At 37.7% G+C, this 27600-nt stretch overlaps 1 protein-coding gene across 7 annotated transcripts in view; it reads right to left on the bottom strand.

The window, feature by feature from the left end:
• Window positions 1–20473: 20473 nt before the first annotated feature.
• Window positions 20474–27600, bottom strand: part of SBF2 (SET binding factor 2) — a 302371-nt gene continuing 295244 nt past the window's right edge. For all 7 annotated transcript variants that reach the window (XM_074841630.1, XM_074841634.1, XM_074841633.1 and 4 more), the window contains 4 exons: window positions 26398–26591; window positions 25879–25966; window positions 23335–23466; window positions 20474–23035 (listed from right to left, as the gene is read on the bottom strand). In XM_074841630.1, the coding sequence (XP_074697731.1) occupies window positions 22937–23035; window positions 23335–23466; window positions 25879–25966; window positions 26398–26591 (513 nt within the window). In that variant the 3' untranslated portion in view covers window positions 20474–22936. The remainder of the gene's footprint in view (window positions 23036–23334; window positions 23467–25878; window positions 25967–26397; window positions 26592–27600) is intronic.

Genomic DNA, 27600 nt, shown 5'->3' on the forward strand with positions numbered 1-27600 from the left:
GAATTGTCTGTGCCATTCATGACTTATTCTACTTAGCCATACTCACAGCAGTCATTGCACTAAAAAGTAATATAATAGTTTTGCTACGTTTCCACTCTTCTTTTATTTAAACGTGAGCTCCTATTAAGATAGAAGTAGTTCCTCTCAAATAGTGCAGCTCAGGATAGGCAGCAGGACTTTAAGAACCCCTGAGGAAGACAGGGAGACATTTCAAGTCAGAATCCTACTTGTTATTAATTGCTGGCTTTTCCATTCTATAGAGTGCTGTACATATGTAGTGCTGAAGCAAAAGGTACATCTTATTTTTGCTCAGATTTACCAAATCTGGTAATCACACTGTTGAATCAGAGGGTTACTATTCAGTTCAGAATTAACAGCAGACTGGACTGCACAGTAATTTTTAAACTGGGGCAGGAACCACAAATGATTAGGGCTGAAGTAGCTGTTATCCATGAATGATAGGTCTTTTGAGCTTGCAAGCCCATTTCAGTTGTTCAAGATTTCTGGAAGAGTTTTCACCAGTTAAACTAAGAAGACAAAATAACAGTACATTTATGTATTCCATGTGTCTGGTTTTTGTCAGTGTATTTGCACTCATTTAGTTGTCCAGGACACACTGGTTCTGGAGAGACAGCAGACATTTGAGAAGGCTGAACTGAAGTTCAAACTGACCAATGGATTAAAGCGGCAGAAGCTGCAGATGAGCCAAATTCCTACGGAAGTGAAGACATGAGAGAGAAATAAAAAGACAAAGATGCTAAAAATATGCAGTGATATAGACAATCAGTCTTAACATATTTTGTGTATTTATTTTAATTTCATCTCCTTAATTATTTTTGCAAAAACACCTAAACTTCACAGGCAGGAGGAAGAAGAGGGGAAAAAGCAAGCCTCTGGGGTTCAAAGTAGAGGCTCTGTGCAAGGATTGTTCTCTGGATGTGTTCCTCTATAAGATCACACACAAAGCTGCTAAACTGTCCTCTTGGGAAAACGTAGCACTTAAAGCAGGTGATCAAGGGTACTTCTGCGATAGCTTTTTAGTTGCAATATTCCTGGCAGCGTAGCTCTGTTATTGGGCTTCCACACTGTCCTGATCTGGTCTACCCTGTTCTGATATTTTTAATTTGCAAAGTGATTTCTAAATCAGAAACGTGGTGAAGAAAGAGGGACATGCCATCAGTCTCCATGGCCTGTTTGAACTTCGTACTAGTCTGAACAACACTGACTTGCCAACAGGATTCCAAGAAAGTATGGAGGTTGCTTTATTTTTAAATTTGCTTGGGAATATACTTCTCAGCTGCTACACAGGAAACAGTCAGCCCATCCACTAAAATTGCTTTCTCGAGACCAGATTTGAGGTATTTTATGAAGTCTAACAATAATTATGCAAGATCAGGAAAGTATCTGGGTTTCTTTGAGATCCCACAGATGGGCATATAAAGGACAAACAAAATAAGTGCTGCAAAAGACAAACATAAACATGCCTGCAAACACAACTGTTCACTCTGCCTTGAATTACAAAACAGCATTTTTCACATGGCTAGAGTCTTAGGTCATAACAAGTGTCAGTGGAGAAGAACTCAGAGAGCCGAGGATGCAATATGCTAGTGATACGTCTGGTAGGACCTGGCTTTGGAAGTAACTTTTCTCAGAGAAAAGGCTTTAATAATAAGCAAGTGTATCAGATTTCTGCAAACACTCTGTTAAGGTCGGCAGAGCAGCTGGCAGCAAGGCGAGTTCCGTGACCTGCTCCTGAACCCTTCAAGCTCATTTCCTGTCAAACATCAGACCCAAGAGGACAAGCAAAAAGCTGTTAAAACTCTTTTCTAGAAGAGTCTGAGATTAGAATTCCAGTAATGGCTCAAATTCCTTTCCAGTTGTCCTGAACTGGCCACATCCAGTGCTGAGGATTGCTATGCCGTATGGCAGCGCTGTCCTCCTCTGGGGGATGGAGGAGAGAGCGGGGGTGGAAGGAGGAGTGAGGCCATGGAAAATAGGATCCAGCTTTTCAGACAGCAAACAGGAGAGTCAGATGTGCTATTTATTTCAATAACTTAGAGCTACTTCTGCTAGATCAAAACAGTTGGTGAGAATTGCTTCGCTTGTCCTGGAGAGAAAGGTAAGCCTGGATCTGCAGTCCTCTCCTGGCACTGCGCATCAAGAGGCCAAGAGGAGGCTGGGCCCTTCTAAAGCCACAGGCAGGAGCTGGCACACACAGACAGAGCCAGCAAGGGAGAAGGAAAAAGCAAGCATCCCTCTGCTCATTTCAGATTGTTGGAAAAGAGCTGCTTGCTTCCACATCAGCAACTCTGACAGAACTAACACTGGGCAGATCAGAAAAGATGTTAATAGCTGGGCATTCTTCCAAAGGGAAGCACCCAGCAGTTGGTATGTTATTCCAGTATACGAAACATACAACTGCACAAATTTTGTGGAAACAATTCAAAAAGTCTCAAGTAATACCACTTTAGATTTTCCTCAGTTTCTGTCCCAAACTGGATCCAACAGTTCAGAATGCTTAAATAAAAAAGCCTACCAAGGAATATCTATCCATTCACTTCTGCCTGGAGGCTTCCCAGTTTTCCTGCACCAGCTCTGCAGGACAGTCCAAGTTCACAAGGAGTTACAGCATCAGACCAAACTTCTTAATTCCCCCCTTGGTTTATTTAGCAAGACCATTCTGAAGAGAAATGCTTCCGTTATGTACCGTATCTATAGACAGAAAGTTATAGTACAACATCAGGAGAGATCTCCTTTCATTCCATTTTAAGAAACTGCAAGATTTCTTTTTTGTTTCCTTTTTAACGTACTCTGTCATCATCAACTTTCCTGTCAGCACCACCATCTCTGCAACAAGGAAAACAAAATTATCATGAAATTTTGGTTTTCAACCTTTCATAGTTAAGAAGCAGAAAAGATCTGAAAACAAATTTGATAAACTTTAATTTATTGTATCTCAGTAGCTATATTCTATTTCATCTTTCTTTCCAATTATATTGTTATAAGCTAAACAATGTATCTAAATATAGAGCAGACTATTTGTATTAAGATGTAAATCCAATAATAAAGGAAAATGTTAGGAAAACAAGAGAAGTAAACTTGCAGCAAATTAATCAAAACATTTGCTTTCAATGTGGACGAAAATGTGAATAAATCATTATGGACAGATGCTTGTGATTCTGTTTTTGTTTCTCTGTTCTGTCTATTATTGGCCAGAGGCTTATATTCATCTCTGGAAATGATCCAACTTCCGATAAAAAGCACTTCTACAGCAGGTGTATAAACTGAACAAATTCTACCGTCAACAAAAAGTTAATATCTGGCAGGATTTTTGGATTTTGGGTCTGTTTCCTGCAGTCAGTTCATTAATATAAAGTTTACCTGCCTTCCTTCCTTAACCCAGAAATAGCAAACAAACTCTACCCTTTCCCCCCAAATCACACAGCTCCTAATCACTGGTTTGTGTCCCAGAAACTCCATTGGTGCAGACCAATCACAATGGCCACCACACGATCCTTCATGTCAAAAAAGCTGGAGAATGCTTCTGTGGGATTAGATGTATTTTCCAGATTTACTGCTGGAAATCCTGGGAAGCCTAGGGACAAACAGACAAGCTAACATTTTAGTTCAGCTTAGTGACTCTTTGAATTGGCCAGTACAGCTGCTGGCTGAGCAACGACTGACCTGCAGCCAGCACATAAAAATGCAGGGCTAAACAAAGAACAAATAAATAAGAAAAATGCCACCCCCAGAGTACAAGGCTTGAGCTCCTCTAGACAAACCACAGTGTAACAAGATCAGCTTCCTCATCAAGGGCACAGCCTGACTGTACTTTCTGCTCACCATCACTTGGGCCTGTTACTGCAGAAAGGCTGCAAGGCATGTGCCAGAACACCCTTGAGTATAAAGGATATATAGAAAACCACAACTGCTTTCCCCTCCACAAGCTTCCTCTCCTGAAAGAAAATGGTCTGTTTCACACATATTAATGCAGTGAACTTCAAGAGGCTTCAACTGGGTACCTCTCCTTCTCCACAGTATTTATTATTGGGCTTACAACTTGTGTCTGCTCTTTGCAAAGATCTGGATCTGAATTAGAACTTCATAGTTCCTTCCCCTTGAAGTCCCAGATGTGTTCAGGAGTATTCCTGAACATTGAAAAAGCTTGGATCCAACTGAGGCACATTTCTAATATTCATTTGAATAAAATCAAGTAAATGCAGTTGTAATCTGTCTTGAATAGAGAAAAATATTTATAAGCAGAAATGTTTACCTATCAGGCTAGTTTGAAGAAGTGTACAAGGACAGAGATTTGTAATTAAATCCTTTAGAACATACTGAGAACTATGCTTTCAAGTTACTAGTCATAAAGCATCAAGAGGCCTAGGACTCAAAACAAACTCCAAGTTTTTCTTTCACCTATATAAATAATTTTGTAGCAACCAAATCAAAAACTAATCTTGTCAGTGCCAGGTCTTACTGACCTCAGTCCAGGTCAGTAGTAAATGCATGTCTACCATAATTAAGTTCTATTTGAGTTAACAAGTTAAGAACATACTGCTGTTTTGAACAAGAACATTTGCATTTCCATCTATTCCTACAATTAGGGGCCACAGGAGAGCTAAAAACAATTCCAAATTAATTATCAAAGTATAAAGAAATTGGAGCAGAACAACACACACTTCCCTGTGCTTATATGGTCAAGGCATTCATGTTCAATAAACTGCAGGATGCTGAGTTTTAACCTTGAGGAACGATAACGGAATAAAACTAAAAGTAAACTCTGTACTACAGCTGCATTTCAGACTGTAGTAGTGAATGTTCTTGGAAATAACGATGCTACATTATGTAAGCTGTTTTAGAAGTATCACATACACTGTGTAAAGCTGGTACCTACTTACAAGATCAGTCCTTTTCAGGCTTAACGGTTCCTATACAAGTTATCCCTAAATACATGGTGCAGCTGAGGATGGGTGCATAAACGGCTCAGGAGATCAGATATTTGTTGCTTTTATCACTGCGCATCCTGAAGACTTCAGACAGTTCTCCCTCTGATGCCTAGGTAGTCCTGCACTAATGTGATAAATTTGACATCCTTTTTTTCCACTTAGTAGCCTTCAAAGAAAAGTAACACTTGAGGAAGCACAGCCAGTCATGTTAAAGTTGGGTTTAATAGCAAGCACCAGAGTATCGTGCAGGAACAGCTTCATAACTTCCTGGATGACTCTGGAAACCTCTTCTGGAATATGGATAGATTTATTTAAAGAAAGATGGTACATCTTAAGGTTTTGCTTGTTCTCGCCAGCCACGATAGGAAAGATAAACACAATTAGGAACATATGGAGGGTGACTGGACTTTAAAGGTTGCCTCACTGTCAAAAGTAGTAGAAAAGAAGTGAAACATGGCTGTGCTACTGTCCTTTCTGCTTCTGGGCAGAGCAGGTGCCAGCTGCCCACAGAACTGGGAGAGGAAGCTGGGCTGAAGGTAGAGGCTGTGAACTAAGACTGTCTCTGTCATGAACACTAAGGGAATTAGCGTGGATAACCACTGAATAAAGAGGAAACTACAACTAATCACATATCCCAGCAAGCAACATTATTCATTAAATGAGGTTACTAAAAGAAGCAAAAAGAGGACAAGGTTAAAACACTGTAAAAGCCAATGACTTTTCCACATGGAAGAGTTTATAATAATAGTTCCCAAACAAATTGAAAACAAGAAACTGAATTAGGTTCAGATGGTCTGCTCCTAAACAAACCACACTGTAGAAGATTTCACAAGGCACTGTTGAAGCATAAATATCCATACCCAGTATAACAATACATTTAATCTTTGGGTGCGGGGGATGGAGTAAGTTTCCGGGGGGGGGAATCAAACATGTCTACACAAGGTTAGATCAGCATTATTTAGTAACAGTGAGAGCGAAACTCAATTTATTACCAAAGGCTAATGAAACATGACCTCAGGTATGTCCCAGGCCACATGAGTATGTGAAGTCCTTTGAAAACAAACTAGGTTCTTGTGGTCACTCCTTCCCTCCCTTCCTCCTGCCTCAAATTTGATGTATACTCTATAATGGCATTGACATTTTGGAACCCAATCTTACAGATACCTCAAAGTTTGGCATAAAAACAAATAGCTGTCACCTGAAATAAGATACCTGGGAAACTTGAGCAAGTTAAATAGGAATTGTTTTGAGTCCTCATAAAACCTATTTTTTTACGAATTATAAAGTTAGCAATTAAGAGTATTTGTTTCTATCAAACAACATGTAGTGAATTCCACTCACTAGTATGAAAGGTATATTGTGTTTGAATATTTTGCAAAAATTTCTGAAGGACATTGTCTAACAATCTGAAGTCATACCTAGGAATACTCTCAAAAGCATTAAGAAACATAATGTATAGTCATAGGATTCATTTAGGAAGACATTCATAAAACTAACCTCTCAAACCTTTTTGGTTTTGATTTTCCATCTAAACAATGTTTGTTACACTCAAGAACAGGGTAGCAAATGAAAAACTTCCATCAGTATTTAAACAAAGCAGTTCATCTTCCAAACAGTAACATTTTGGTTGGAAAGCAAATATTACATCATTTGCATAAATGCTCTATATCAGAGACATTTTTAACAGCAAAAGGAATTTTTAGGCCAAGAGTGTCTCTCAAATAAGATTTCTAAAGGGAAAAAAAAATAATCTATGAAAACAAGTAAAAATGACACCCAAAACCCCCTCATCCAAACACTCATCTCCTACAGTGCACAAGGTCGTATTTGCTGTCTAGAAACTGTTTTGTATTAAGAAGGAAAGAGCTTCAAAAAGAAAAAAAATCAAACCCAAAGTAGCACCCACCTTCTTTATAAATTATGAGATCTCTTCTGTATTTTAAATATACATACAGCATAGGATAACTGTGCATAGAGATATACCTGAAAAAAATATGCTACATTGTCTGATACCTTGTTTTTACTGTGCAAAAGACTAGAAGATCTGGAATAAAGGTATAAAAATACTGTTGAAATACACCAGATTTTTTTAGAAATGCCCACCCAGAAAAACTACAGAGTGTAAGTTTTTGCTTTAGTCATCTTTTATGAGCCAAGAACTTCTCTAGATATTGATGACAAGAGGAGAAGCTCAGGATAATCAGAGTAAGTAGAACATTTGGATAACACAGGAAAGAAAATTTAGGAGTAAGCTATCATGTTGCAAGACTGAAAGCCTGACCCTGGTGCAGTGAAATATTTTGTAAGACATTAGAGACTGCAAATGCTCTCTGGTATTACCAACAACAGTATTTTGTTATGGAATAGTTAGTCCAGAAAGAGAGCATATTTGCCCATATTGCCAAGTACCAGGCTTTCTACTGAGATTTCTCTGCATCAGTGAAGAACTGCAGGCCTTCATGTAATCTTCCTCATTTACAAACATCCATTGTGCTGTTTCAGCTTCTTCAAGCCTGATGTTGGGATACAGACCTGGATGATTTCAGTTTCTGAGAAAACTGACTTCTCAGATAAAAAGCAAAGGATACTCAAGTATGATTCTCTGCTGCTTCTGCTTCTTGATTCACAAGGTCTCTTCCCTGTTCCACTACAGAATAGTGGTTTTAGTTAGCACTTCCAGATTTAGTTCAATTTTTCATGGGTTAAACACACAAAGACTTCATATTCAGCTTGAGGTTGTGTGGGCTTGAGCAAATTCCTTATAGAAGTCTAACACTGAATTATTGTTATGTGTCTGTGCTTTGTTTTGTGGTTTTTTTTTTGTTTCCTTGTTTTGTTTTAAATCATGAAGCTGACCTCATGATGCCTCTGAATTGGTGTCTTTGGGAAAATGAAGGAAATATAAAAAACACCTGGTCTATTTCTTCTACTGTAAATATAGCAACTTCACACCAATTTATCTTTTTAAAAAATTTCAGCACCCAAGAAAGTTTTGGTTTTTTTTTTTTTTTTTTTTCCTGGGGGCAGAGAGGAAAGAGCAAGCCTTACAGATGTTAATGACAGAAGATGATGCAGATTTATCATGCCATCTATAAAATGCACTTAAGAGCTTCGTGCTTTAACACACACTATAGTACCATTTAAGGTGTTAACTAGTAGGACTCATATCCTTTTTGTTTTTTAAGATAGCAGAGGTGGCATAGCTGGGGGAGGACACTCCCCCCCCCCCCCCCCCACCAAACCAAACAAAGAACACTACATCCTGAACTCATTTATACACCTTGTGGACCCTTGCTACTGCATCACCCTTCACAGAGATGACAGCAGCTGACATAACTCTAGCTCTTACAGTATTTAGAACAAGGCTTTTTTTCCTTTTTTAAGAATTATGCTGCTTTGTGCACAAAAAATGCAAAATTATTTCCAACGATCAGAGCCTCAGATCCTTCAGAAGTTTTTAATTTTATCAAAACCAGAGTTAAAAGGAAGATGTGCTACTGTTTCTACACTCGAAATAATGGATATTCAAAAGGAAAAAATGTAAATTAAATAAATGCTTCCAGCATGCAGAGCACCAACGCCGAAGAGACAGAAGCATTTTTGTGGTGTCTTCACATAGCAATTTTATCTGTGACACATTTTAAAGATAGACTAGAAAACAGAAGTGGGACCCTAGGACTGACCAATACAAAGCCATGTCCAAATACAGAGCAATGCAGTACATGCATTGCAAAGCATATGAAATGCAATGCAAACCATATGAAATATCTCCATCTGAAGGGTCTGAGGTAGAGAAATACTGGCAAAACTGGGTTTGGAAGTATTGCACATCTTGCTCCCACAGCAAAAATGTCACTAGCAAACCACACTGGCAACTAAGCTAGACCAGGACATATGTCACATTGCATAGCCTGTCAAGCTTATGTAAACTCCAACTAGCTTCATAAAATATTTGGAATGTTGAATTTCTTTGCCATAACCAGCATAAGTTACATCACATGGCTTCACTAGAATTTGGCTTGAACCAGAACGACAGATCTGAATTTCTCTGTGCTTTTAAAGAATTTATTGGTTTCAAACTGCTCAGCTGGTCTGTAACTTGACTGGAGGGACCCATCAAGTAAGTCCAGTCCTGCACTGAATCATGATACAAGGGAATGTTTCTGAGTTGTGTTACTTATCCAGGTGGATATCTCACAGCACAGGACTTCAGGAGAGCAAATATAGCCCTGCTTAAGTTTCTCTTTAGCTGTAAATACTTATGCTCACTGTAAGAGGCTGTACTAAACCAAAGAGCTGCCCTGTACATCACTTCAGGAACAGGTCCCTATCCAATGTGCTGAGTCAACCTGTTTTCTAATACTAGAGCTGTCCATCTTAAAATGTTCAGTGATACTGAGAGCAATACTAACATACTAAGCTACTTTTTCTGGGAAATCAACACACCTGGATGCCTCCTTGAACTGCCTGTGCACTCATGTACAGCTTGAGAAACACAGAGGAAGAATTAGAGGTGTGCAGGCAGTTGCAGGGCTACAATCTTATTGGCATCAGGGAGACATGGTGGGATAGCTCACAGACCTGGAGTGCCATGATGGATGGACACAGGCTCTCTAGGGATGACAGGACAGGAAGATAAAGAGGGGGAGTTGCCCTTCTTGTGAGAGAGCAGCAGGAGTGCAGGGAGCACTGCCTTGGGCCCTACAATGGGCCAGCTGACCACCCATGGGTCAGAATTAGCAGACAGACCAACATGGGCAACGTTGTGGTGGGTGTCTGCTACAAACCATATGATCAAGCATAAACAGGTGAGGCCTTCAGACAACTGGAAGAAGCCCTGCATTCATAGGCTCTGGTACTCATGGGAGACTTTAACCACCCCTATATATCCACTGCTCCTTTACTAGGTGACATGGACTCTCTACCACTGCCCACCACTGGCAGGCAAGGACACTACCTGCCCAGCCTCAGAGGGGCCCCATGCATCCCTGCAGCCCCAGGTCTACAGTCCTGCACCCTCCCTTGGCAGCTTGGCCTGGGTCAAAGCCTCTGCTGCTCTGGGGGCAATTGCTCATTATACGTAGTAGTGAATTTTATATACCTCATACCATCAAATATTGACCCGACATCTAGGAATATATGTTTTACTTATAAATAGTTCCAGAGGCAACTGAGAAAAATTCTGTAGCCTGCATTATAAATTATGACTTTACACTAGTTTCTTTTGAGCTACGTCACTGTAAGTAAGGGTTGAAGGATTGAGTCCCATTTAACACAGTAAACATAATCCACCTGGGCAAGAACTCAGGGTCACTCCTTTAGCTGTGCACTCAAGACTGCTGAATGCTTTGACACAAAAGCTTTGTATATATTTTACAGATAACCAGAACACACTGCATATGAAGTACAAACTAGTTTCTACAGTTGCTGTATTAGTGAAGAGCTACAATCAAACTAGCTGACTCTGCGAGAAGTTAATTCCTGCATCATATATTGTTCTTGATTACTACTTGTAACAAATGCTATCTCATAATTTCTTTTGTGAAATCATAAATCCTCAGAATTAAAAGCAATTTATGGTGTTACTTTCAAACTCAGCTGAAATTTCCCTTCATCCCATGGTTATTAACATGTATTATTTTTGTTCTTTTTCCAAAACACAGTTTTTTGGAACTTATGATGGTAAATCCAGAGAGGACAGAAACATGGTTCCAAAGTATGCTGCTAAAAGGAAAGCAGCTTTAATAATAACAGAAGTATTGGTTTCCATGTGACCAAAGCTCAAACTCAATTTAACAGATACGATAACCTTCATGAGGGATGAAATCTCTGCTTTGCTGAACTCAGGGTGAGCTTTGCCAAAGAGTTAAGCAGGCCATAATTCTAACCCCCCCAAAAGAATTCAGAAACAAGAGTAAAAAACTAAAGGAACTAAAAATATCCCTTTTCCTAGTCCCACATATGACAGCTGTTCAGCTGCACATTTTCCTGGATTTTGCTACCTACAACAGCAAAGAAACAGACCTGTCAATGTGCCAAGAAAATGAACTCCAAATATTTTTACTGTTGACAATACTATTCAGGAAGTTAGTTATAAGTCAAACTAAGTACTATAACATCCAATATATGCTGTTTATATTAATGTAATCACAGAGAAATGCTCTGGTTGGCTACAATATCATTTAAGAGCAGAGCAATTTATCCCTTCTGAGTCAGCTACATCCAAATGCACTGCAGTAAAGCAAAGAAAGATCCATCTCCTTTAAGATTGCAGGCTTATCTGAAGTTATTGCTACAAGCATTAAAACACAGTAGCTGAGAGATCTTTAAAAAGTGGGTTAAGATGATGTACTTATCCTATCGCATAAAGAGGGCTATCTACAGGTATCATCCTACTCCATGCCTCTGAAACCAGCCACTTATATGGAATTCACATATAGCATTCACCTGCAACTTACAGGCAACTTCTTCAGTTAGCCACATACTAAGTCATATGGTTTCTAGTATGAGCTGTTTGGATGGGCAACATCATGTAAAAAGATTCCACCTCAATTGGCACATCATACACATCAACGACATATGCAACGCACAAAACTCAAAGCATGCAAATATACTCCTTTGATCAAAATAGAGAGGAACACCTTATCCCTTCTGAGCACAGATTTCTTGTTGTTCATAATGGTAATTTAAAAAAAAAAATCTTTTCTAAGATGACAAAAGCATGAAAATTTTTTAGATTAAAACATAAGACATACTTAACAGGAAAAAGCTAAGTACCTATCAGTGCTTTATAACACACTGTAATGCAAAATGAATCAGGAGTCCTTCGTTGGGAGATGGAAACACTTGCATCTGTGAACAGTCAGTCTGACTTCAGTGCCTCATATAGCAATTACTTACACATGCTTTTTAAGCAAATTACAACATCAAAATATTCTCCATCACATTAACACAATGTCCAAACTCTTTTATTCTACACAACTTCAACACGTTCAACATATGTGCAGATTTGCTATTTTATTCTTCTGTGGAAGAACTCCACTGACATGATTAGACTCAGAGGTATTTCTGATCCACACTAAATCCTTTGGGGAGTTGGGATTGGATACAGAAAAGCTCTGCTGTAATGTAGAAATTAGATGCTGAAGGTGGATTAGCTGTACTTATTTTCTCCAATTTGTGTAATTTTTATTTGCTTATTCTGAAGCACTTCTTTTCAATAGAGGCACATATGGAACCAAAATGTGTAATAATTTAGCAAATAGCTGCAGCAACCTTTTGGCTTGCTTCTATTTCTATAGCATATTAGCAGTTTTTGTGAGGACTTTGCAAAGCTCTAGGGGTTATCACTTAAAGGAAGGGAAAACACCTTTGAATTTACCTCAAAGTTGATAGAGATCAGCTCAAGCAGTATCCACATGCTTCTTTAACGACTCTGTGTAAAACATACTGAGACCGACCGGTGCAGCACATCTCGAACACTAACCACTGAGGCACACAGCTGGTCTTAGAACAACTATTTCAACAGTAAGTAGAAACTTCCCTTCTCAGGCCTGAGTTCATCACCTGGATCACAGCATTTGAGTCTTACACCATGTATTTCAGAGCTCCCTAGGAAGCAAGCCGAAGGTGACATGCAAAATGGCACACAAAAAAAATCACCAGGGCATTCCTTCATTTCAGGTAGTAGGTCCTTTAACACATCTGTGAGTATCTTCCCAATGCAGGCTGCAGACAAACCATCTAGAGCAGAACATACCCTCAAGCACAGCAACACCAATATTCCCAAAATACTATGCTAGAAGTCTGCTGCATACTGAACTATTAACATTCAAAAGCCCTTCATATTTGAGCAGTCTCTAGAGGACAATAATTCTTGGAATTACACCATCATATCAAAACTTCCAACACTGCCCTCCAAACTCTATATGCCCTCTGCTTACCTTTTGAAACCTCCTCGGGCAAATCCATGTTTCGAGCACTGGGTTACGCCCTACACAGTGGCAACATGGCAGTTTCTGCTCCCTCCTCAGTCAAGGTGCAGAGGAATCCTGCTGCACCTGGGGAACTCCTGCAAGCAGGAGCCCTTGCTCTGATGCAGGAGGCCCTCCCCTGCCCAGCCTCAGCTCGTAACCGATTACAGACCCCTGCTGCTTCCCAGTCGCTGGCTCTTACCACCACCCAGGGCCATGTGGCTGCTGAGTTACTGGGCCAGACCTCAAGGGTCACAGTCCCCAAACCTCTCAAAGAGATTTTCAGCCTCATACCTAGCTGAGGAGAGCCTGGGGACTAGTTTTCTTTCACCCCCAACCCCCTAGTTCTCCTGGCAACTGAGCTCTGTCCCACAGGCTCACCTTTTCTGCAGGCACTGAGGACTGCTCTTGCCAGAGTTCATCACCTTTCACCTGCCCAGGCAGGATCAAAGGCAGAATCATGGGCCTGTTCACTGCTCCCATCCTGTCTGTGCCCAGAGACAGACAGGCCCTGCCCAGACACAGGCCCAGGTGCCACTCGTCAGGGCCTGCTGCCCCAGCGGGCTGTGCAGGAGGCACACCTGCACCCAGGACCTCTTTATTTCCTGAGAGGGCACCCAGGACAAGTAGGAGTAAACCTCACCTGGCATGGGAAGTGGGTTTCAGGATGCATTTGGCATGTTTCTCTTCACTGTGTTCATTTTTTTGTAAGGATTTAAGACCTGCCTTTCTGGAGACTAGCAGCCCCCCTCCTCCTGCTACCAGGCACCAGTCCCTGCCCTCAGCTGACCAGAGCCGTTTGCAGCTGCAGACACTTTCATACTGATTAACCATGTCCAAGCATTTGTATTGTCTTGCACATTTTAAGTTGTTCTAGGCCACCATCCCAGGGCAACTCCTCTGGTGCACAAGCTGTCATTTTATCCATCCAGAGCGTGTTTCTGGCAAGGGCTTTAATAATTGCCCTGGGGCAATTTTCTTTTCCCTTTCAGAGTAACAAAGTATTAATTGACATAACATCTACTAAAAAGGTAAAATTAATGCAAATCACATGTTTTTCTACCTCTGAGTTTGTCCTCTGTCTTTTACATCAGAAGAAAACGTTGCCATCCTCCTGCAAGATAATTCAACCATGTGAACCCTAGATAAAAATGCAGTCTGCAATTTCTGTCCATCCTGGGCTTAACATTTTTAGTCTTTCATTCTTCTCAGCTCTCTGCTAGCCTGTGCAATACCAAGCAACATAGCAGCCTTTTTCAAGTTTTGTATGTAAAAAATAATTTCCTGCTTTCTTCATTTGCCTGGCTGCTGTCCTGCCAATTCTAGGTCAGGTAGCTCCTCTGTCCCACTCCTCCTCATTTAATGCTACTTTGTGTAACAAGGCAAGGGCTAACAGTTTTAGGATCTACTTTATACTTTTATTATGCATGTGTTGTATTTGTACATGCCCTCTCGTAAAGGCCCGTATTTTGTGTTGCATATTGAAATTCAGGATAACACTCCTAATTTAAGAAAAAAGTATTTTGTACCGTATTAGCATTTTTTTTTTTTTTAATTCAGCAGTGAATAATTCAGAATGTTGGCCAATATGAGGGTTTGTTTCCTAAGCACACATCTGCCTTTGTAACTACTATCTATGTTTATTCTCAAAAAAGGACTACAGGTTTCTCTCTCCTCTCCCATTCTCTTCAAGCCTTGACAATGATTCCTTCTGATTTTGCAAGAAATCCTGCATAGTGTTTTAATGGTCATCTTTTTCAAGGGCTGTATGACTATGTCTTCTTACAGTGTCTAATGCACAGTGCCACTGTGCTTGTGTCTTTAAAAGGAACAGCTTTACTTCATACTGCAAAAGCTCAGGTTTGTTTTAACCATGTATAAGCAGTCTCTGAAAAATTAACCTACCAAGTTCCTTTAGGAGGGGGAAAGGTAAAACAGTTTCAAGTAGCATTACTTTCCTCAAGTATTTCTTAGCACTGATGAGTGATATTTGGGTCTGCTTCCACCGGTATATCACTTCTATGTTTTGCTTCTTCCCTATGCAGATAAAATGGAACAGGTGGGTTTGCTGCATGGTTTCTGGCTGAAAAACATTCAACATACGCATCAAAGGAGACTTTGTTTTAGGTGTTGTGTTTGTGTTCCAGACTGCTAGGAATTCTCTCATTCTTACAGGAAATAACAATATTAATTACATAAGAGCTCAAATATTATTAGCAGTAATTACCCTAGTAATAGGACACAGCACTGTATTAGCAATTTTTGGTCAGCCCACTGGTCCATTTTGCCTTCTGTGCTGTCTCTGACAGTAGCTCATGCTCAGCTACACTGAAGAAAGCACAAGAAAATTTATAAACAAATGGTTTTGGTTAAAGCAACAAACATTAAGCAAAGGCATCCATATTCTATCATATAGACGAAATTCTATATTATTAATCATTCCACATTTGAGAATATTCATATAACAGATAAGTACATTACATCATGGAAAGAATGGCCCATGTTTGGAAATTAAAGTAGAGACTTGACAGTGCATCCTTTGTACCCATCTCCAGCAGCTGATAATAATTTGGCTAAGTCTGTGTTTGATAAAAAAAGCTGTGATGTTCTACCCGAAATACACTTATAGTAATATTAGTAATGGTATTTTCAATGACCAGAGTTCAGCATACTTGATGTTGGCTTCACGTTAACCTCTTTCTTTCAGTGCTGTTAAATCTAATTCCAGAGAGTGATAATCACATGTCAGATGCTGAAAGTGTTTGAAATCCAGGCTCAAATCCAGTTTTACATACTGGCCCCTTATCCCTTATGACAGACCAAACTCAATCACCAGCCCTGCTGCCCTACCCCCCAAAATACAGATGTACAACTTGAATTAGCCACTAGTTTCAGAGCACTTTGAAAAACAAAGACTCTCCCTTTTGGCTTTAATTATATCACAGCACCTGCAAGTATTCTAGGCACCTCTAGGGAACAAGTTAACATGGATCATCTCTGCGTCTCAAAAATGCCTCATCTTAATTTAGACATGATCAGAAAACCACAAAAGAGGGAGTGAGACAAGTATAGAGGGAGATTTTGGTGAACAGATAACGCAACTGCTCAGAGGAAAGCAAAGGAGATTTTAAGTCTTCCTTTGCTGCTGGAGGTGTGGGTGTATGGCATCCAGTTTCGTGGCTTGCTTACTGCAACTCTTCCCATCTGCAGTATGAGCTTTCCTATACTCCACTCTGTCATAGATAACTGCCTTCTTCCTTTCTAATTCTTTATCATCTGTCCAATAGATGGATATGCACTAAGCTGCTTACATGTGCTATTTTGATCTCTGCTTTACGCTGGCATCAAGTCATTGCTATGCGAGGCACTAACTTCCAGCCAGGGCTTGCTTTTCCCCTGCATCTCTCTACTTTTTGACGTCCATAGCCTTCATAATGTCTGTCTATCCTGGCTTGGTGAGAAAAAAAATAGATACAAACGTTCATCTAAAATCCTAACTTCTAATACACACCAATGAGAGCTGTAATACAGTCAACTTGTAATTTCAAGTGTCACTGAACGCTTTGCTACACTTTCATGTAACTCAGACTGATAACGAAAATTAATAGAAATCAGTGGGCTGGAATCCCAAAATAAACTGAAGGATTTCTGTTTTGGTTATACATACTCATTTTTCAAATAAAGTTATCAAGTTGTCACGAGATACCATCATCAAATAAGGAAAGCTGTCCTTATCTCAAGTATTATATGAATTTAATACATAACAATTTAAATACACATAATGTTTCACTGTGAAATGGGGAAGAGAAGAAAAAGTGGGAAAGTTGCACAGGACTGTATTTTCAGAAAATATTTGATTATCATAAGGCAACATGCATGCAGTGACCTAGAATAGGGGAGAAATATTTTTAAACTGAGGCCTTTCTGACAACGGCTAAAAAATTTTGTGGTAGTCTATAGCAAGTTGCTAGGGTATACATGACCTTATTGACAGCAGTATTTAGTTTTGATATCAAAAATGGAAAATCTGCTCACATGACAAAAATCTGTGTGCAGTATTCTTTGAACTAAAACACATTCATTATCATAGGAAATAGCTACATGTTTGTTTTTTATTGCTAGGCTGAGAAACTTGTCACCTATGCCACTGTGTGGTCAGCTGTGCGGTTTTCACAACTGAAATAATAATTGGTACAAATGAGTTTATCTTGAAAATTATTTTCTCTACAGAAATTTGTGTCACTAAAGAGACAAAGTGTCAGAGAACTATTTCTGCAGGAAGAAGAGGATACAAAGCCTAGATATTTTACAGATGTCTGATTGCTGTAGCAACATACGATACTTTGAGATTGTAATAAGACCTATAGCCTGTCCTGACACTGCTAATGTACATAATACACACAGTGGTCAATAACATGGTTCTACATACCATAACTAACTCCTCAATTTATTCCTGGCTTGGATTCATTGTCACTTGATGGGATATTTTCCAGGTTTTCAGGCATTGCTACATACTCGTACCAGAAAAGGAGACTTACTTGCAATCCTTTGAGTCAGGAGCCTGAAGTGGAAGAAGTCAAGTTAATTTTGACTTAAAATTTAACTTTTTTTTTTTTTGGCCAGAAAACAGTTCTAAAGAGGAAGAAAATTAGTTGTTTTGAGTAAAGTAAGAAAAGCAGAAGAGATTTTTGAACTTAATTGCATTTCACTTTGAATCAAATACATGAATTACTGACACTCTAATTCAGGAGGCACTAGGAGCAAGCTGGATATTTTAAATAAAAGCCCTTTTAAAATTTAAAAATAATATAATAAAGAAAACATCTTACAGGCATGTCAGAGGAACAGGCTGTCCAACTTCATCAAAATTCAATGGTAAATGCATCACCAACTCTCCAATTTTTTTTCAAAATTCCAATCCTAAATCATTTGCCTGCTCGAAACATTTCAAACATTTGAATGCTTTATGCTATACAATGTAAGTATTTTTGATTCAAAAACATTAGCACTGAGCATTTTCTTCAACTACTGCATTAAAATATTTGCCAGGGATAATCTGAGCACAGCAGAAATAAAAATCCAAGTTTTAACTATTATGATGGCACAAAACCAGTGCAACATATATAAAACCTGAACACATAAGTTTTTAAACATGACAGCAATTTTACCTGTACTACAGCTTACTGTATTGAGCTCAATTCATAATTATATACAATTTTATGAAGTTGTAAATTTTAATTTACTGGAGGTCTTGCTGTGAATAGAATTTTTAACTCACTAGTACTACTAATGAAGATGGTCCACAGTCAGTGTAACCTGGCAAATCCCAGTGCTGTCAGTGTGACACTTGTTTCTTGATCTACTTGATATTTTCTCCTTATTGAGAAAGCATTTGCACAGAACACTCTTCCCGGGTGTTAAATTCAAAGAAGTTTCATCTGTCAGTCATTAAACAGGTATGTTGTACCTAGTATAAATTTTGGACAATTAATGGAGACTTTTAACACAAAGGGAAAGGAAGAATCTTGAACTATATGGTGCAACCTGGGACAGGACAAAATGTAATTGCCTACTGGATGTTGACAATAAGCAATATTCTAGAGAAGCAGAGATTAGTTAAGAACAGATTAGACCACTGTGAAAAAGATAAATAGAACAGTACTTTGGCTAGATATAACTAGCAATCTGGAATTATAATTCAGCTGCCACTAGCAGATCTCCTGGTTTGTAGGGTCTGCATAGAGATCAAGGTATAAACAAATAAATTATGTTGGAGAGTCTGCCTTTAAAACACAGCTTTTACCTTTTGTTCCAAGACTGGGTTTTGATAACTTCCTAGGAGTAACAGACTCCACATATGAAATCAAATATCTCAGTTTAAGAAAGACTCTGTCTTCTCAGGAGTAACTTAGATAAGCATGATGGCAATCTCAACTCATTAAAAGCTGTGTTTATTTCATAGTTGCTTGCTAAACTTGAAATGACATCAGTGTTCAGTCCCTTCAGCTCTCGATGGGCAGTCTTGTGATAAGGGAGAAACTTCCATAACTGTCAGTGGTTAAGAAGGGAAGTTAGCATCTGGGTTTTGATTACTGAGCATGATTGTGGATAAAGATGGTTGCCATAGTTGATTACACTTAATTGATCTGCTCTTACAATCTTAAAGAGTAGTGAATTAAAGAACTGAAGTGTTCCTTTGGGGGAAAAAACATAGAGGCTTAGACTGGAAAGGTCTACAGCAGAAAAATAAAAAAAGGTAAAATTAGTCTTTGGAGATTTAGTATTCTGCAAAAAGAAACACAAACCCAATTCTTATCAGCAGTATTTGTATTAGTAATCCATTCCTTTGAGAGCCTAGCTGGACTAGTAAGTAAAGAGAGAAAACAACAGTGAACTTGCAGCATCCTTATTTGATAGTCAATTAAGAAAAAATCGTATGTTAACAAACTCGAAGATGAAAATTTCCTAAATGAGAATGTGGATGCTAATAGCACCCTTGGCTTGCACGGTAGACAAAACCTGGGAAGAAACTGATCAAACACAGACAAAACCCCAGAAAGTAGGTGTGACAGCATGAACTTTAGCATAACTGGGGAACTAGCAGATTGATTTCAGTTTTCTGACTCCCCAAAGCAACCACAGGATAATCATAAACAGACAAAATATCTAAATGATCACAAATATGAAAAATGAGAAATGTGGTGCAGCCACTTAGACATACTCCAAGAATATTACAGGATGAAGAGACAAAATGACAGTTTTTGGACACGATCACCACATTTTTGTTATGTCTGCAATTCACAAAATATCAGATACAAATAATGTGTGTGGGATGTGATGCAAAATTTTGAACATTTATTCCTAGGTCTACGAGCTGTTTGTGATTTATTACATAACCAGTGACCCACACATGTGGCATGCTAAGTATTTTATTATTTACTATACTAATTCTAAAGTTCCACCAAAAGCAAGGACTTTTATAGAAAATACTTGTATGCTAGATAGGAAAGACAAATAACTAATATAATATACCAGTAACAACTCTTCAGAACTTAAACTCTGTTCATTCTGCCACCTATTATGTGGGCATTTTGTTAATCAGCAGAGAGAAGGGCAAGCCATCTTCTTCCCTTATGTAAAGCCCCTGATAATTCTCTTTTCTACAGTAGGAATGTTACAATACACAGTATGGGAATAGTGATATGACACACCAGAGGGAGCACATTTTTATCTCATCCCCAAGTCCTGGATGGATTCCTTTTTCTGGAAAATTTTCATATAATATGAAGATAGATCCCTTCATACACAGAATTTTTCTCAAGCAAATTCTCTGTTCCTAATTCTCTACTTCTGCTGCCACAGCTCAAACACACTGACAAACCCTGTATTTATACTATGCTAACTTCTCCACATTTTCCTAAGTCTCTGTTTGAATCTTCATTTTGTATAGAAGAGACCAGCAGGGACACAGCAACTTTGTGTATTCACACCAAGAGCTATGCCTACCATTCCTTTGTATATTCCTTATATAAACACCACAGATATCATATATCTCATTTCAGCTTTTATTTGGATATTTTTAAGTTAAGTTGCTCAAGTCCATTTTCCATCAATACATACACTAAAAATTGAGATCAACATTTAAGGCAACATTAGCATCCATGCCAAGCTCAATATGCAAACCTAAGCACCACAGCATCCAGGAATTGTCACAGGTCCCCTACCTCCATCACACATTCCCTTTCCATTTTAACTCTGCTATCCCACACTACACTCAGTAATTCAGTTTAGATGCACATTCTCAAGTAAGACCTTGTAATTTTTTATATTTTACTTCTTATGAACTAGATAATTTTTGCATAAGGTGGTATAAATGAGTGAGATACGTTTCAGGGTGAAAGTACGCAGTTCATTTATGTTGTGATACCATATCGGATTGTTTTTTAAAAATATATTTAACATCATTATTCAATGACTTAGTATGAACATTACACGTATTTAGCCTTTTAGTAAAGGCTATACATTGAGACTTGTTAGAATGATAATTTTGCTTTAAATTCTGATTTCTTTAGTCTTTAGTGTTACTGTTGACAAGTGTTTGAGTTAAGGATGCTCAAGTGCAACTTTTATGTAAGAATATTTACAAGGATACAAAAGACCACATAGGTTTTTTAATACACCCACAATACAGAGTAAATAAGGATTTGTCTTGTGCCTGTGGAAATATTTCAACATGTGGGCCTTGCTTTTTTTCTCTTTTACAGTAAAAGGAAAGGTTTTACTTTTCCTTAAGAAGTGTATTTATTACAAGATGGTTAGCATACATATATCACATAACATACAAGAGTTAAAATTAACTAATTACAAAATAAGCAGTGGTATGTATATTTTCATATAACCTAAGAACAGGATCAGTATTTTACAAAGTACATATAAAAGTACTTCATATACAAAGAAAAATACAAATGTGCAAACACCATTGTCACAGGTGGAAATCTGTCAATTGAAAAATGCTAGAAAAATCCTTCATATTTTTGTTTTGAAATTGCAAATGCATTAAAAACAGCTGCATTTTCTATTGTGTGTGGTGAGAAATTTATGTTCCTTTTTGACAAAATACATTAGTTATTAAAAAAACCCACAAACAATTTAATAACTGAAAAAAATCTTATAAGTATAGTCAGTTTGGTTAGGATGACATTAAATTACAAGCAGAACGTCTGGAAAAATGAGAAAATAGTGAATCATATATACAAACTTTTGTAATATTAGTGTGCTATTTAACATATTAACATTTCAAAATAAAAACAATGGCTTAATTACCCACATATTCTACTCAAAGTCATCACTGTTTGTAGACTGTAATATTTCTACTAATTTGGGGCTATTAAAAATGTTTTGCCAGGATTTTAAGCTGAACAAACACAACTTTATCAAATGTAAAAATCTATAAACAGTCTTCCAATTCATGTGCAAAAAATGTTTAAAAAGTATCAAATCACGACACATCAAACCTGATTATGTACATATTTAATATCTGTAAATGTTGTTAACTAGCTAGTATTGTTCCGCTATAAATAACTTACCTCTGTCCTGCAAAATGTCTGCATTTTAAAGATTTCAGTGCAAGTGCTTGCTTCATTGTTTAGTGCATTATCATGCGTTATTTTCTATTTTACAGTGAGCAGAACAGCATATAAATTAACATAAACAACTCACACATAAGAGATCTTTCTTCTACTGAATTCCTAGTTTGTTGTTTTCCATTTCTCCTGTATAGTGTTGGCCAGTTTTCTTTCATTTATCCCACTGTAATTGCAAACAGAATCTAAAGTAAAAGTGCTATGATCTTCAGATAATACCTAGAATTTGAAATTCCATCACAACATTGCAGAAGCACTCAGTAGAGCACAAGATTAGAGAATGACCTGCACATTTAGAAGACACCTGAAAGTCTGGCATTGGGCAATTTCACTTTCTGGTCTTTAAAAATATCAACTGTCTATAAACGTTGGCAACCTGATATATATGTCACTGGAATCAAAAGCTTGATTTATTTATTTATTTTTAGGAATTGTAGACATGTTCCCTCATATTCATGACTAGTTTGGAAATAGGATTCTGCTTAAAAATATAAATAAAGTGAAAATACACTTCCTGTTGGAGGGAAAACTTCTACAGTTTCCTTTGGACAGGTTTCCTATCAGAATAGCTCTGAAATGAGAAAACCAGGATTAGATGATAGTGCAAATACAGCCCACTTTTGTAGCTAGGAATTGTACTGAAGAAAGTGGAAATTCAGGATAGATGGATTATTATTTTTCAAAGTCCTCCCTGCAGAAAAAAGTAGCAGTTACAGTGGTTATAATTATTAAACAGAAAAGGAACTTTAGCATGAACTTCTATAGCTGAAATGTAAGGCAGGCTGGTTGTCTGTCAGTAACATTTCAGAACTTAGCTTCTTGCAGAAAGAGATGCTTTAAACATGTCTTTATTGTGGAACGTTTTTCCTTTCTAAGCATCTGAAATGCAACTCTGGATCCTATCCATCCATTGCTGAGCACTCTGTGCATCTTGGGCACAAAAATTATATACACGTTTATTTGTCTTCAACTGCAAAAGAAAAATAAGAACATGAACACAGACAATTAGGCACACAAAATAGAAAAAAACTTTCAAACCCTACTTTAAACTGTAATACTCAGTGTACTAGTTGGGTCTAAATGTAACATTTTTTGAACTTCTGCTGTTGGGAGTGAGGTCCAGATGCTAGCTGTGTAAATACTTTTTGTCTTGAGTTGGCATGACAGCTCCTTCCTAGTTCACACCTTCCAGCAGGACTGAAAGTAGTAGGTTAAACATATCAAGATGAAGTTTTACGTAAAGATCATGTAAAGACCAGATATACTTACATCAAAAAATGCTTTTTCACTTGCATGTTTTGGGGCTCCAATTGTTGGAGAAGCAGGAATCACAGTTTCTACTTCTGCAAGGTCTATGTGTCCCTTACAGCTTGTATCCTCACCAGAATCATAGTATCGCAGCTAGACCATGAGAGAAAAAAAAATCCAAATATGCTATTTAGATAGACCTTTCACTACTTCTTCCCTTTTCCTGGACACAACCTGGGGGCATGGTGTGGTAAGGGTGGGAGGAACAAATATTAGGATTCGAGGACATCAGACATGGGAAATTTCTAAGACACCACTGACAGAAACCATAGATTTAGTATATACAAAATGGTAGGACATGTGATAGCCCTTAACTGGCCAGTCCTCTATTTGACATTTCTGGGTAACATCCAAGTCTCTAACATCTGCTCCTGTGTGGACATGGAGTTGGCAGAGAAGCATTTTGTCACCAGAGTTTCAGAGCAGAGAAGCTTCAAATAGTTGTGCATTGCTTCTGGGCAGAGGACATGTGAAGGATGAAAGTAGAACCTGGTCTGTGGGATTCAGCATTCCTCATCAGTTTTTCTAACAGAAACCACCTCTTCACTGTTCATTACATTGAAACTAACACAAAAGCTTTACTTCACCAAGGAGTTAACAGAACACTTATTCTTTATATTTCAAGAATTTAAAATGATCAGCAAAACTTTAAGTATAATTTTAGATAATTATAAACTATGTAGAAAACTCACATTTTCCTATACTGCACTTCGCGGTTGAATGAAGCTTGCTTTTTTTTTTTTCTCCTTGCAAAGATACTGTGATATGAATGTTAACCACTCTGTAAACTGAGTTTTAATACGCAAAAAAGTTCCAGAGGAGAAAAATCTGATACTTAATTAAAAAAAAAAAAAATCTCATAAACAAATGCAAAATAGTAAAGCAAATCTTCACAGCAAAGGTTGAACAACAGAATTCCAACTAAGATTGACAGGTATTACTCCTACATCTATGATACTCAGGAGAATATTTGGTTAAACAAAAAATGTGAAAGCATTTTTTTCTTCTGCAAAATGAACCTCTTCTCCTGTATTTCAGCAATAATAATTATAATCAGCAAATCAGCACATTTGTTGGTATTTTACCACGCTAATTAAAAATGCTAATTGAGGATTTCTATAAGATGACTGTCTTTGCCTGTATTACATATTTTGAAGTGTATTGATTACAATAAATTAATATTTTTTAAACAAAAGCATACATGAGTTTCAGAGATTACAATCCACAGTGTGGAATATTTGTCTTAATGAAGATTACTGCCTAATGACCCAACATTATTTAAAGTACATGAGACCACAAATTTCCACTGCAGAATTCTGGCATACATTGCAAATTGGGTAAAATACAACAGATCTCCTCTGTTTTCAGTGCTTCTTGATGTACAATGATTTGTCAGAATATTTATGAATAATTTTGCCACTAAATTTACATCACTAGGACTCATCTAAAATACTTCTGTATATAGCACCTTAAATTATTGTTCAATCAGGAACTCGGCATTTCAGAACTTTTAGGAAGACAGAATTGAGATTAAATTTTAAGACGTTTTAAGTAAGTTACAAAATTCAAACTCATTTCAGAGCGATCCGTGATCCTGTTCCCCATATTTGAAAAGACTTTCATACAGAGATTCCAGGTCAGCTTTCTCAAATACAGGTTACAGAAAAACACTAAAAAGTCAAGTGAGATAAATGGATTTTTCTGCTGAAGCAATTCAGACTATGATTTTCCAGAGTATATAATGCCCTTTCATTTGCGAATAAAAATGCTTATGGCAAATTGCTTGAGGAACAAAGAGGCTGTTAAATACACACTGAGCATACAATAACTACTACAGTTTCAACATGAATGCCTGAATTAAACTTGCTATCAGTAACCATATTAGCTCTCTGCATCCCAGTTGAGCTCTAGCAAATACCTTCAAAGTTTTTCACACTCTAATTCAGAAAGAGTTTTTAGTTCTTTTGGTAACTAAAGAGGTCATATTAAAGGGCAAATTATGCTCACCACTTAACTGCTTAATGACATTCTAGAGTTAGCAATGTTTTAAAAAAAATTGCTTGCATTGCTTGTATACCACAATGCCAGAAAATGTCCTCAGGCACTACCTGGCTTTTTTTTCCAGAGGTATGAAGCAGGCAAAAAAATATTTGGGCCTAAACAATAATGCATGACTTCCAGTCCAAGAAGTCTTTTATGATTATAGGCTAAACAGTTATCACTGTTTTAAAAAAACCCCAAAATACTAAAAAACCCTCTGTCCAGTGAGAATGCTGTAGCAACTACAAGATACACAAGATAAAGATAGATATATGGTCGATAATGATTAACACACACATTGCATAGTGGGAAAACGAAGGGAGTTTTAACTCTCTAAAGTGGGTTTCATCGCATCTGAAAATAATCATTATCAGTATTATTTGTAAAAATCAATCCATACAAACCCAGTAAATAAAAAAGCAGCAAACTAGTCATAAAAAAATCCATTATCTGAAAAGGTTTTACCTGGTGTTTCGTCACATCCAGCACAAACCAGCGAGGTTTCCAACCTTTTAATAAAGCTCCTCTTTTGTATAGCGTACCTTCAAAAGATCTGAAAGGTACAGAAAATACAAATGGCACGTGAATCCATAATATGAATAGTGGTGATACATAAAAGCCCCAAAATGACTACATATAGATTCAAACAATTATTTTACTGCAGTAAAACAAATTGGTTTTAAACCAATAGTTTAGTTATTCACAACTGTGATACACTGATAAACACCGTTTCAGTACTTTGGATGCATTAAATGTGCAGCTACGATTAGTTTGGGCATATAAAGGGGAAGATTGAAAGATACTGCTAGGAGATAAGAGGCCCACCCACTGAGACAACTAAATGTAATCAAAGCCACAAAGAACGAATAAAGTGGTTACAAAGCATTCTGTGCATATGAAGATTTAAGGTTTTTTTTCCCTAAGGCAGAGACTTGTACCAATCTAATACAAGGTTCACAAATACTCTATGATTATTCAGTTTACCTGTTTTCATCAGTCTTTGATGTGAAGTGATTGTATAGTGTAGTTGTTCTTCTATCTACTCCATTAGAGGGAGAAACGCTTGCACTCTGTTCCTCACCCAGCCCACTGTCAGGTATTTCCAACAAAGATCTCTTTTGATAGGAATGTAGATTAGCTGACATCATCCCTGAGGAGCCAGAAGGATGTTTCTGGAGCTAAAAAAGATGAAAATAAAAGAAAAAAGGTAACGCAATGTGTCTTGCATTATGAGACTGTCTCAACATTATACTGATAATACACGGTATAAAACTTAAGTTGTGAACTGCCATGAGGCCAAAAAAGTCTTCATAATAGAAGTCAGTGCTGTCTCAGAAAAGAAGTCAGAGGGATGGCAATTCAATGCATTTCTTAAACAGAAGGGTTCACATGGTGTGAGAAATCAGTATTTTAGAAAAGCTGTGTATATTTCAGTGACATAATCTTGAACAACGTTTCCCTTGCTTTCTCAAAAGCATCTAGAACTAGACAGATATTTGGATACAATAAATGTCCCTAATTTCATTGAGGGGGAAGGGGAAGGGGGAAAAAAGAGCGCAGTTTCCAAGAGCTACCTTATAGTTCCAAATCATTTTAGTAGAATCTCAATAACCTGGAACAAGAGAGATCCTGAATTTAGCCTTAATCTAAATGACAGCATCCTAGAGATAGAGTTTTTTGGGGTTGACCCTTAGCTATTTGCATTTTCTTTTCTGCTTCCAATTTAATAAAAAGATCCTTTGCTTTGCTAAGAGAAAACATTTTTCATCTTGAATTTGTCTAGAGTATAAAGTGAACTTGAATGACTCTGACGACATAAAGCATATTGCTTTCCTGAGAGCAAAGGGCAAATAATAGAGTGGTGCTACAGACTAACCATTGTGTGGAGGCTGGCAAATCTGAACAAGCACATGAAGCTGAAGAGTTAGGGTAGTCTTGAGCTGGTAACTCACTGTGCCAAGTTTACAGGGAAAGCTCACAAAAAGCAGTATCTAACATTCTTTCTAGTGCATGTAGATAGCAAAGAGGCAGCCTTTGACTTAGAAAACATTTATATTGTCAGCTATTCTTTCTACTGCTGTCAGGAATTGGAAACGCAAGCGTGAACACTTCCTACCTTTACTAGGATCTACAATTCCAAAATTCCATTTAGACATGGAAATAGCTTTATGCATCTATGAAACTCTG

The sequence above is a fragment of the Strix aluco genome, chromosome 16 (assembly GCF_031877795.1).
Source record: "Strix aluco isolate bStrAlu1 chromosome 16, bStrAlu1.hap1, whole genome shotgun sequence".
NCBI classification, from domain to species: Eukaryota; Metazoa; Chordata; class Aves; order Strigiformes; family Strigidae; genus Strix; species Strix aluco.